Source organism: Budorcas taxicolor, chromosome 23 (genome assembly GCF_023091745.1).
Source record: "Budorcas taxicolor isolate Tak-1 chromosome 23, Takin1.1, whole genome shotgun sequence".
Classification (NCBI taxonomy): domain Eukaryota; kingdom Metazoa; phylum Chordata; class Mammalia; order Artiodactyla; family Bovidae; genus Budorcas; species Budorcas taxicolor.
Window position 1 is genome coordinate 11,025,812 of NC_068932.1, and position 13,173 is coordinate 11,038,984.

At 46.2% G+C, this 13,173-nt stretch overlaps 1 protein-coding gene across 1 annotated transcript in view; it reads right to left on the bottom strand.

The window, feature by feature from the left end:
• Positions 1 to 13,173, bottom strand: part of LIPA (lipase A, lysosomal acid type) — a 41,828-nt gene that overhangs the window by 15,660 nt on the left and 12,995 nt on the right. The window contains exons 4-5 of the mRNA XM_052660844.1: positions 2,433 to 2,631; positions 1,181 to 1,290 (exon numbers count right to left, since the gene is read on the bottom strand). Coding sequence (XP_052516804.1) covers positions 1,181 to 1,290; positions 2,433 to 2,631 — 309 coding nt within the window. The remainder of the gene's footprint in view (positions 1 to 1,180; positions 1,291 to 2,432; positions 2,632 to 13,173) is intronic.

A 13,173-nucleotide genomic window follows, 5' to 3' on the forward strand; every position in this document is an offset into this window, starting at 1 on the left:
AACTTACACATTTAGAATCCTCTAGCTCTAAAACATCTTTTAGCTTCCTCTTGGGTCACTTCTTGCCTTAAACTTGGCCCCAGAATGTCAACTTTGAAAGCAGTGGGGCAAAGGACACAAATAAACAAGTCACGGAAGAAGGAACATGGATGAAAAAGTGGCTAAGTCCATTAATAAGAAGGGCGGTTATATCCGTGTCACTTTTTGCTTGAAGGCTCTCAAGCTGGCAAAGAGCGGAGGGGTGGTAATGAGAGCAAGGCTACTTGACCACATATCTGGAGACCTTTAAAGCATTTTTACCTTTCATATCATAGTTTTCTTCTAGGAAAGCATTCTAAGGAGACTGTGTGATAGGAACACAAAGATATTAGTCATAGCTTACCCTTAAAGAGGGAATTAAACCAATTATGACCCAGGTCTCTAGTCCCTATTCAGGGGAACTTGTCTGCTCAAATTATGGGCAATTTTTTTTTTCTTGAAACTTTGCTAAATTTTGTTTCTGTTACAATGACCACATACTACTTTTATCATCAGCATAAATTAAAAATGCTTGTGACTTTTAAAAACTGTACATAAAGCATATTATGACATCCTTATAATTAGCTTTAGTCTACTTCACTTAACAAAATCAGCATATTTCCTTGTTTCCTTTATAAAAGCTCCTACATTTATAAAACTTCTTGTTGTCTATCTACCCTCTCACATCCCCACAGTATTTAACTAGGAAGACATGTAATATGCGTGTGTGAACGTGCTCAGCCGTGTTCTACTCTTGGTGGCCCCCTGGACTGTAGCCTGCCAGGCTCCTCTGTCATGGAATTTTCCAGGCAGGAATACTGGAGTGGGTTGCCATTTCCTACTCCAGAGGATCTTCCTGACTCAGGGATTGAACCCACATCTTTTCTATCTCCTGTTTCTCCTGCATTGGCAGCTAGATTCTTTACCACTAGAGCTACCTGGGAAGCCCCGTAATAGGCTGGGGCTTACATTAATTCCTTCAATCAAGGGAGCCATATACAGCATGTTTACCTATTTATGTTTAAGTCTGAATTTCCAGAGAAGACTCAGTTTTACAAAAATTCTTTGCCATTTTCATTATTTCTGCTTGGCATTAAAAAACAAACACAAAACTCCATCGAACTAACATTTTTTAATATTTCACTTTTTACTATATACATACCTATTGTGGTGCCTTGAGAGTGACCCACATAATACAGTTGTTCTTGGCCAGTTTTATTCAGAATGAAGTTAACTGAAGCTGGTAGGTCATAATTTGCCATCTCATCAAAACTGTAATTCGAAAAAAAGGAAACCTTTCATGGAGACATTGCATACAAATACAACAGCATACAAATAACAAGCGTGTGGGTCTGATGAGTCATTACAAGCTGAACACGGCTGGGCACACCAGCCCTGAGTGCAGAAAACTGAGCATTAGCGGGTTGCAGAAGCCTCTCTGGGCTTCTTGATAACCATGCCTCCTGAAAAGAACCGCTTTCCTCATTTTTCATAGTGCGATCCATTTTTTAAATTTTCTATGAATGGGACCAAACAGTGTGACTCTGCATCAGACTCCATCTCTGCCATCACATATAGCTGTCAGTTGGTGACTGTGTGAATACATCACACTTTATTCACCCAATCACTGCTGATGGGCATTTGGGAGTTTCCAACTTTTTGCTGTTACAAATAATGTAACAACAAATATATTCCCGGACAGGCCTTTGGTAAAAAGCTCTCATTCTTGTGTTTTACGGCCTTGGGTGGGTTCTGGTATTACAAATGGGAAGCAAGCCCGAAGGAGTCCCTGGCAATGACTTTCTCCAATGCCTGGTATGGGGACACAGCCCTGGGCCCGTGGGCACACGTGCTGTTACCACTCCCAACGTGTCAGGCTCTCTGCCGGTCTCTTTCCAGCTTGCATCTTCTCTGTTAAGCCCCCAGTGACCTTACAGGATAGGTGTTTATTATCCCCATTTTACAGACACAGAGGGCTTATGCCACGTGCATGCCTAATGCCATGCAGTCATTAACTGGTCCAGCTGGAATTAGGAGAGAGAAGAGGACTTCTGGAAATAAGAAAAGTGAACATTGGGAGGACATGTTTATGAAGGAAAGGAGAAGGTTATGGGACACAATTTACTCAGCAGAACCCACACCATCAGGAATGCCAAAATAACTAAAAATTCCTTATTGAATTTACTCCTTCAATGTAACCATTTATTTATAATTTACCTTACTGCTATTTGTTAAATTCCTAATATTTGGAGTACATGTTTACGAAGGAAGGGAGAAGGTTAAGGTGTAGAACCTTCCATAAACCATTGGTTTCCTGTCATATGATCTTGAATTCCCCATCTATTTGCCTCCCCAATATTTACACTAAGGGTACCAAGGAAATAGATCCTTGCCATAATTGACTCAAAAGATACCTGAAGGCCCAGAATTCATCCTGAGAAACTGAAAGAGTCTTGTGTTTCCGAGACCAGGTGTTTCCTCTGCTGTTCCCCATCCACACATCAAAACCAGCATCTGCCAGGATGAAGCCCAGGCTGTTGTTGGGCAGGTTTGTGACCCAGTCACTAGAGTCGGCCAGCAAGCCATGCTGCAGGAACACCACTGGCTTGGGACCTGGAAGGCAATCACGTTTAGGAGTGAGCAGCACAAAGCTTCAAAACTGACATGATATCACGCTAACCAGACGAGTCGCAAAAGATCACAAAGCAAATAATGAAACAGAAACGAAAGACCGAGGTGGTGTTACCATTCAGGGGTAACTGTACTGTACATAGTGTGTGAAGAGAGCGTGGGAGCTGTTTTTCTTGGCCACATGAAGACACCTCTCTCCCATCAAAGGTGTTTCGGGACTGGGCCATGGGAAAGGTGAACGTGAAAGTTGCTCAGTCGTGTCCGACTCTTAGCGACCACAGCCTACCAGGCTCCTCCATCCATGGGATCTTCCAGGCAAGAGTACTGGAGTGGGGTGCCATTCCCTTCTCCGGTTTTGGGACTGGGCCATGGGAAAGGTGACAGTGAAAATTGCTCAGTTGTGTCCGACTCTTTGTGACCCCTTGGACAATACAGTCCATTGAATTCTCCAGGCCAGAATACTAGAGTGGGTAGCCTTTTCCTTCCCCAAGGGATCTTCCCAACCCAGGTATCGAACCGAGGTCTCCCACATTGCAGGCAGATTCTTCACCAGCTGAGCCACAAGGGAAGCCCAAGAATGGGTAGCCTGTCGCTTCGCCAGTGGATCTTCCCAACCCGGGAATCAAACTGGGCTCTCCTGCATTGCAGGCGGATTCTTTACCAACTGAGCTATCACAGAAGCTCATGGGAAAGATGATTGGACATTAAAAGACCAGGAAGTCAGGTTGACCAAGGAAAGACCTTAGGGACCAGTGGGGCAGGACTGCCTTGTTCCAACAGGTTCTGGTGCTGGTCCTCACTAACAGAAGGAGCGTCTGTGCTTGGCGGTGTCTGCTGGGGAGGGTTAAGGGAAGGCAGGAGGTTAGCACACAGGGAGAGAAACTCCTAGCTGCTGGTTCCAACCTGTGCCTCTTCAGACACTTAATAGAAAACCTGAGGCTGCGTAGTAGCCAACTTCGCAGGGCAGAGTCTTGAGAAAGGAGGATGGGCTCCAGTGGGTGTGGGAGAACCGAGGAGGAGAGAGCAGCATAAAGGGTGGGGCAGCTAGGACTGAGCGGGAAGGGGAGGCAGGCGCCAGTTTGTGGGGACCAGGAGTCAGCTCCCTACCTTTTCTTAAGGGACTATTTCAAATGCCTCTGAAATCTCTCTATACTTCCCTCCCTATACCCCCAGAAGGTTCAAAGGAGAAACGTGGGAGTTGGCAAATTGAAGATATACCAGGAAACTCTTTAAACACCACCGGTAAATAACTTCTGGATTCCCACAAACAACCAGGAGCCACGGATGCTTTTGCAAGAGGTGAACGTGAAGCCCAGGGAAGTGCAGGCGGCCAACTCAGGCGTGTGCCCATCACACACGGTGGGCCAAGGGGCCAATTATGGCAGCTAAGGGGCTTTCAACAACATCTGCAAACACCTCTACTGAACCCTGAACCTGCCATTTACGCCTGGATGAGGTTTAAAACATTCCCAGACCCCTTGCTCTATAATCCATGGAAGGGTTTCCCAAACCTTATTTTGGTTTGTATTTACCTGTAGTTACGCTGCTGTATTTACCCCACATTTTGCATTTCCATGGACTTGGCTTTGCCTAAAACAACCTCTATTGCAATCCATGGTTAAAAAGAGGCTGTGCGTAACAGAAAAAGAAACAAAGAAAATTGTTTTAAAATGAAACAATCCAGGTGCCTGAATTGCAGTTCAGTTCACTTAGTCCCTCAGTCATGTCCCACTCTTTGCGACCCCATGAATCGCAGCCTGCCAGGCCTCCCTGTCCATCACCAACTCCCAGAGTTCACTCAAACTCACGTGTATCGAGTCAGTGATGCCATCCAGCCATCTCATCCTGGGTCGTCCCCTTCTCCTCCTGCCCCCAATCCCTCCCAGCATCAGGGTCTTTTCCAATGAGTCAACTCTTCGCATGAGGTGGCCAAAGTATTGATTGGAGTTTCAGCCTCAGCATCAGTCCTTCCAATGAATGCCCAGGACTGATTTCCTTTAGAATGGACTGGGTGGATCTCCATGCAGTCCAAGGGACTCACAAGAGTCTTCTCCAACACCACAGTTCAAAAGAATCAATTCTTCGGGGCTCAGCTTTCTTAATAGTCCAACTCTCACATCCATACATGACCACTGGAAAAACCATAGCCTTGATCAGATGGACCTTTGTTGACAAAGTAATGTCTCTGCTTTTGAATATGCTATCTAGGTTGGTCATAACTTTCCTTACAGGGAGTAAGCGTCTTTTAATTTCATGGCTGCAGTCACCATCTGCAGTGATTTTGGAGCCCCCACAAATAAAGTCTGACACTGTTTCCACTGTTTCCCCATCTATTTCCCATGAAGTGATGGGACCAGATGCCATGATCTTAGTTTTCTGAATGTTGAGCTTTAAGCCAACTTTTTCACTCTCCTCTTTCACTTTCATCAAGAGGCTTTTTAGTTCCTCTTCACTTTCTGCCATAAGGATAATGTCATCTGCGTATCTGAGGTTATTGATATTTCTCCCAGCAATCCTGATTCCAGCCTGTGCTTCATCCAGCCCAGCATTTCTCATGATGAACTCTGCATATAAGTTAAATAAGCAAGGTAACAATATATAGCCTTGATGTACTCCTTTTCCTATTTGGAACCAGTCTGTTGTTCCATGTCCAGTTCTAACTGTTGCTTCCTGACCTGCATATAGGTTTTTCAAGAGGCAGGTTAGGTGGTCTGGTATTCCCATCTCTTTCAGAATTTCCCACAGTTTCTTGTGATCCACACAGTCAAAGGCTTTGGCATAGTCAATAAAGCAGAAATAGATGTTTTTCTGGAACTCTCTTGCTTTTCCCATGATCCAGCAGATGTTGGCAATTTCATCTCTGGTTCCTCTGCCTTTTCTAAAACCAGCTTGAACATCTGGAAGTTCATGGTTCACGTATTGCTGAAGCCTGGCTTGGAGAATTTTGAGCATTACTTTACCATTGTGTGAGATGAGCACAATTGTGTAGTAGTTTGAGCATTCTTTGGCATTGCCTTTCTTTGGGACTGGAATGGAAACTGACCTTTTCCAGTGCCGTGGCCACTGCTGAGTTTTCCAAATTTGCTGGCATGTTGAGAGCAGCACTTTCACAGCATCATCTTCAGGATTTGAAACAGCTCCACTGGAATTCCATCACCCCCACTAGCTTTCTTCGTAGTGATGCTTTCTAAGGCCCACTTGACTTCACATTCCAGGATGTCTGACTCTAGGTGAGTGATCACACCATCGTGATTATCTGGGTTGTGAAGCTCTTTTTTTACAGTTCTGTGTATTCTTGTCACCTCTTCTTAACAGCTTCTGCTTCTGTTAGGTCCAGACCATTTCTGTCCTTTATCGAGCCCATCTTTGCATGAAATGTTCCCTTGGTATCTCTAATTTTCTTGAAGAGATCTCTGGTCCTTCCCATTCTGTTGTTTTCCTCTATTTCTTTGCATTGATCGCTGAGGAAGGCTTTCTTATCTCTCCTTGCTATTCTTTGGAACTCTGCATTAAAATGGGAATATCTTGTTTTAAGCAGGGGAGAGGGTGGTAGAGAAAATTCAGTGACTTGTTAAGACACCTGTCATAGGGGATGGGAGTGGATCAAATTCAGGTTTTTTTCTAATTCTTTTTTGTTTTTCAGGGTTCCCCCACCCCTCACTTCAAGCTGGATCCGAAAGCTCAATGAACCACAGATATAAAAGATGAAACCAGACAGGAAGAAAGGAGTGAATCTGATCTTTCAAAATCAGGTGTTCTCAAATCTGGAGGATCTGGGCCAAGAACTGCAAAGGGGAGGGCAGACCCCATGGCTTTCTCCTGGGAAATGCCAGCAGGGGAGGAAAGGGGCTGGCACAGAGAAGCACGTGGTTGAGAACCGGCTCCGCCTGACAGCAACCTCAAGCTTCTCAGCTATGTCCTATTCAGTCATTTGAGGAATGTTCACTGAGAGTTTCACTGGATAATAAGCAAAGCACTGGAGGTAGAAAAAAAAAAAATCAAGTGATTCAAAACACACATTACATTTTCTGTAAGCCTGTCCTAGTACGACTCGGTGGCAGTCACTGAGCTAGATTCAGGATAAGAAAGTGCATCAGCAGGGCTCCCTTCTCCATGGAGCTTCATTCTAGTCACGGAGACAGACACGATTCCTTTCCAGCCCACTGTGGAAAGGGCTAGACTACCACACAGTAAAACTCAGAGGAAAGACAAATTTCACTCAGCCAGGAGACGAAGAGTTGAGACAAATCTCAAGGGACAGACTCCCCACAAAGGGCTCAGCAGCCTGGATCTGCAGAGGCCTGACACTGCGTCCCGGGCCTCACCCAGAAGGGACCCCAGGGGGCACGGCAAAAGCTCTGAGGCACAGGGGCTTGGGGAACCACTGGCAGGGCGTGGTGCCTTGTCTGATCTGGGCACAGAGGGGATATGAAGGACTTCCTTCAGGGGTGTACATCCTTGCAAGTGGGGCCAGCTCCCCTTCCTCCCAGAACGAAAGGGGCCTCTGAGGGAGAAGCCAGAGAGAATATAACCCACTGGGCTTCCCATGCCCGTGACTCCATGAGACATGATGGGCCACCAACAAAGAGAAAATACTAACAAATCCAGGCCTGGGGTGGAAAATAGGTGCTAAACTGCTTGTCCCTTCCCTCTGACATTTAGTGAATGCAAAATGGCAGCAGGACAGACAAGGGCACTGTGACAGGCCTGCCCACCCGTCTGCCAGCTTCTCCTACCTGCTCCTACCTGACTCCCATGAGATGCAGCAGGGGGAGGAAGGAAGGCACGATGTCCTCTCTCCCAACCCGCCACCAGCCAAGGATTTGCTGGAAAAAGAAGTTTCTCTCTGGGAGGGTTAAGCCTACTGTCATGCACATCTTCCAGCGAATTACTTTAATCAGATTTCTCTTCATCCTGCTGAGAGAAGCTGATTGAAGTAATAGCCAGCTATTATTGTGCACCTCTGTGTTCTAAGGCACTGTGATGAAAATCCTATGAAGTTAGTACTATTTCCATTTAGCAGAACAAGAAATTATGGCTAAGAGAAGTCATTTGTCCAAGACTGGATCAGAGTTAGTAAGTGGGGGAGCTGGGATTTGAACCCACATAAACTAATGCCAGGGTCTGTGCTCTTAAACTGTTTTGCTATGGGAAAAGGCTAACAAGAGAGAATCATTCTATAACACACAGAGGCCCTCAGGCAATGACAAGCAGAAGAGGGAAGTTATTCTGGAGGGAGTCAGACCAGGTGATTTGAAGAAAGAAATCTCTAGTGCATGGACAGAGGAGACACACCATGGGAGGCAGAACCACAATGGTCCACTTTGGAAAAAGAAGTTTCTCTCTAGGAGGGTTAAGCCTCCTGTCATTCACATCTTCCAGCGAATTACTTTATTCAGATTTCTCTTCATCCTGCTGAGAGAAGCTGACTGAAGTCACAGCTAGCTATTACCGTGCACCCCTGTGTACACAGGTGATTCTCCCAAGGACCAGCCTAGTCCACGCATGCCAGCAGCTGCAGCCTGGTCTGTCTGAGCAACAGACCAACACAACAGGACACGGGCTGTCTTTCCTGAAGAGCCCTACTGTGAGTTTGTCCAAACTGGCTGTACGAGGGCTGCAGGCTGAAGAAAAGGCCTATGGGCACCTTTAGCCCAGAGAGGGTGAGTGGCTTTATCAGTCGCCTACGTAGTCAGCACAGAGCCAGCAAAGAGATGCAGTCCCGTGATAGCCCTGACAGGGCCAAACAGGGGTGGGAGCCCGGAAGGGATTACTCAGGCTTCAAAAATGAATCTGCTGAGCCCACAGCCTCACAAGAGGAAGATGACTGGGTGCCTACGGAAGTTCCTCCCACCTCCCAAGGCACTGGCCTTCTCTACCAGGGCAGTGTCTGGACGGGCCTCCACCACACTGGAAAACGCTGTGAGAACTCAGCTGAGGTCCAGTGAAGAACCGAAAGGAGGCGGCAGAGGAGCAGATCACAAAGATCAGGACACTGCCATGAACCAGACTTTGGTTCTTACTGGGTATGAAACCCTATAGGATTTACTCAATCTCTCTGGAATATAGATGTTCTTATCTAAAGTGGGGGATGACACAGTGGTTGATAAATAATAGTGAGTCACAATAATAATAATAAATGTACTACTGTAATTAATTATTATTAGAACAGCTCTGTGAAGAAAGACAACGTGAACAGGCATTCTATAGCCATGGTGACATAATCTCAGTCACAGTAAGAGCACACTAAGTGTTGACTGTGTCAGGCACCACACTAAACACCCGACATGCACCAGCTCAGATAAGAAACCACACATCTTGCTGAGCTGGGAGGTAGGCTAAACAGTGGCCCATCAAAGATATTGTATTGTTTATTCGTTAAGTTGTGTCTGACTCTTTTGAGATCCCATGGACCATAGTCGGCCAGGCTCCTCTGTCCATGGGGTTTTCTAGGCAAAAATATTGGAATGGGTTTCCATTTCCTTCTCCCGGGGATCTTCCCAACCCAGGGATCAAACCCACATTTCCTGAATTGGCAGGTGGATTCTTTACCACTGAGCCACTGGAGAAACCCATTCCTAATTCCTGGAACCTGTGAACATGTTACCTCATTTGGCAAAAGGAACTTTGCAGATGTGATTAAGAATCTCAAGATGGGGTATCATCCTAGGTTATCCAGTAGGCCCAAGGTAACCACAAGGGTCCCTCTAAGAGGGTCAGAATGAGAGAGAAACTGGAAAATGCTACTCGCTTTGAGGATAGAGAATGGAGCAGGTACAGTGGGTAGCTTCCAGAAGCTGGAAAAGGCAAGAAAAGGGATCTTCCCAAGTGCCTCCAGCAGGCAGCCCTACCTTGATCATAGGGCTTGTGACCTGCAGAACAGTAAGATAAAAAAATCTGTGCTGTTTTAAGCCACTAAGTTTGTGGTGGTTTGTTACAGCAGCAATAGGAATTTAAGGAAATAGTTGGGTACTAGCTTTTACCCTCATTTTTCAGATAAGGACTCTGAGGTACAGTGTAGCTAAGTTATCTGTGCAGAGTTACACAGCCGGCAATCTCAGATCAGGATTCTCTGCAATCCCATGGACTGTAGCCTGCCAGGCTCCTCTGTCCATGGGGTTTTCCAGGCAACAATACTGGAGTGGGTTCCCATTCCCTCCTCCAGGGGATCTTCCCAACCCAGAGATTGAACCCAGGTCTCCTGCATTACAGGCAGATTCTTTAAAGTCTGAGCCACTAGGGAAGTCCAGATCGCTGCACTCACATTTCACAGTCACTCTGCTAGAAAGGTCATGACCCTCAGCAGGAAGGAACACAACAGTGCTGGGATCACAGAGCAGGGAAGAAAAATACCCCCTCCTCCGGGCACCTCTCTCCCCAACAGTAGCCATGGTCACGATGATTGCTAAGCAACAAGAAGGCAGCAACCACTCTGTCTCATTCACTGCAGCATCTGTGGCACCTGATGCTGAGTCTGCCATGTGGTGCTCACTGCCGGTAAATCTGATAAATAAATGCAATAGTGAAGGAATGAAGAAAGGAAAGGAAAGAAAAAAAAGACAAGAGTGCATACTCAAAGCTACGGATTTTCCAGTAGTCACATATGGATGTGACAGCTGAAACATAAAGAAGGCTGAGCTCTGAAGAAATGATGCTTTTGAACTGCGGTGCTAGAGAAGACTCTTGATATTCTTTTGGACTGCAAGGAGATCAAGTTGGTCAATCCTAAATGAAATCAACCCTGAATATTAACTGGAAGGACTGTAGCCAGAGCGCCAATACTTTGGTCACCTGAAGCGATGAGCCAACTCATTGGAAAAGACCCTGGTGGTGGGAATGACTGAAGGCAGGAGGAGAAAAGGGTGACAGAGGATGAGATGGTTAGACAGCATCACCAACTCAATGAACATGAATTTGAGCAAACTCCAGAAGATAGTGGAGGACAGGGAAGCCTGGCATGCTACAGTCCATGAGGTGGCAAAGAGTCAGACACAATTTAGCAACTGAACAACAACAAATTCACACACACACAGAGAAACACCATGTGCACTTTCCAGGGCACAGCCTTAATTAGAGCTTACTTCGTACCCACGATGGTGCTAGACCAGTTATGTTACTCTTCCCGTGTTATAGATGGGGTCTCTGAGGCATAGAAAAAAATAAATAATTAGCCCCAGGATGCAGACACAATGAGTATATGGTGGAGCTGGGAACCGTGTGATCATGTGACATTAAAGTGTCCATTATCTCCATGCCAAACTGCCTTTCTGCTTTCCATGCCCTTCTCTGTTACCACAGCCTGCCTTTAAACAGAGGTGCCGTGCCTCTGAGCTCAGGACGATCCTACCCCGCTGCAGTCATCATAGAGCGTAGATGCTTTGGTCAACCCAGGCCCCGGAAGGACCAGGACTGCACTAGCAAGCAAACTAAAGCCCTGGACTGGAGAGATCATCAAGGAATCAGAAAAGGTCTGGGCCCTCCGAGAGCTCACAGTCCAGTAGGGAAGCCGGAGATTACAAGCATCATCACCCACATAACACCATTATTTATTGTCTTAACTGTCTTAACCGCTGTGAGGGAAACACACAGAGAGCTATGAGAATGTGTAGCCAGAGGCCTGACTGGGTGTGAGTGGCTGGGGAACTCCTCCCTGATAAAACCCTAAGGTTAAACAGGAGGAAGACAGGGAGTACAGGGGAAGGAGGGGTGCTGAGCCAAGCATCTCCTCTCTCCACTGACTCTCTGCTCCTGGCCCCAATCTGCAAATACGAAAGAAACTGCTGTGCAGCTGACACTGCCTTGCGGCACTCAAGTTAGGCAGAGGGTCTGAACACAGCCCCACACCCAGTGTGTCATCGAGGTCCAAGGGCATGAGCTCAGAGAGCCAGAGACAACAGGTCCAGGCACTGACTATTGGTCCTACGTCTATCCAGTGCCACCACAGGGGGGAAGAATTGCATCCCAGTTGATCAAGGCCTCTGTTTAGCTTGGTAGGGCACTGCATTTTGGAAATGGTTTCCTTAGGAGTCACATATAAGAACAGAAAATTCAGAAATTGGCTGGAATCCTAAAACATATAATCAAAATTTAAAACAAAAACAAAAACACAGGCTGATGGCCTTTTCCTGCAAAACCTAACTCAAAAGTCAGGTTGTAAAATTTTAATTATAACTCAAAAGTTCAATGGGCAACCCCTGAGGAGTTTTGCCGAGGCAAAGTTCAGAGAGCCTGTTTCTTCACAAAGACAATTACACTCCAGAATGCACTTCACTCTTCGGGCCGGTAGAACAACCGCTTTTCAGATATGAATGTTCCACTGTTGGCGCTTTATCTGGTGACTGCTTTAGTTTAGTTTATTTCGCAGTTAAGCAAGAAGTAAGTCTGCCTCACTGATCATGTTGCTATTTTACCTATTTGGGACAAGGCCTTTATTTCTGTGTTTTAGCCAAATAAAATAAATATTTTAACTCCCATAGATTCAACTTGCTCTATGCTTATTAAATACATAAGGTCACACACTCCAGCTCAAAGAATACTGAACTTGGAGTCAGACTGGCTGGGCCACTAGCCTTTGATGTAAAGCAAATTCCTTTCCCTCATTGAACCTAACTGTCTTGCCCAGTAAAATGAGGGTACGCTGCTCTAGAACCGAGGTTCCCAAACACTAGGATTTTACCTTGGAATCCACTAGGGAGTTATGTTAAAAATGCAAGCTCTCCAAATCCTCGGTTCAGGCAGGACTCTGAGATCCTTCCAGTGCCAGCATCCCATGACTTTCTGAAATAAGGCTCAGCAGATGAAAATATAACCACTTCCCTATGAAGGATGAATTTCTAAATTTCAATTCCCTTACAGAATTAGTGTAAAGGAAGAGGGGAGCTCAACACTTGAGAGAGAAGGTTGTGTAACACAGAGAAACAGCCCACACATGCTCTTCTGGTCTCCAAGAGATTTCTAAATACACATTTCAAGCCGCCTAATTAGTAGAGGTCTGACTAGACACGTAAATGATTGTCTAAATCAGGGGATTCTCCACTGGGTCCATAAACTCTCTGCATCTGAATATAAAACCTGTGTGTGCATAAGTGTCTATTTTACTTTACTTGAGAGAGGATCTGCTGCCTTCATCTCCCTCAGAATCCCAGTTCTGATGACTGCCAGATACAGCTCTGAATGAGGCCAGCCACGCAGACAATACGGCCATGCTGGTTGCTGTGAAGAATCCAAAGGTGAGGAAAACGCAGCCTCCTCCTTCAAACACGGCTGTGGGAGGGGCTGGGGGGCGGGGTGGAGAGAAGCGCACACCTAAGTCAACCCCACGGCAGAGTAAGGAGAGGACCTCAAGAGGTTTACCAGCAAGACGTTTGGGAGTTCAGAGGAAGTGGTTTCCTTCCTGCTCAAGCAACCAGGCAGAGTGGACAGTTAAGCCGGGTGGGGCTGCAAGGGTGGGGAAAAAAGTGTTTTTACGGATGTGTAGAAATGAAGAGGGTAGGCACAGTGATCACCATTCCAATGGGTTGAGTC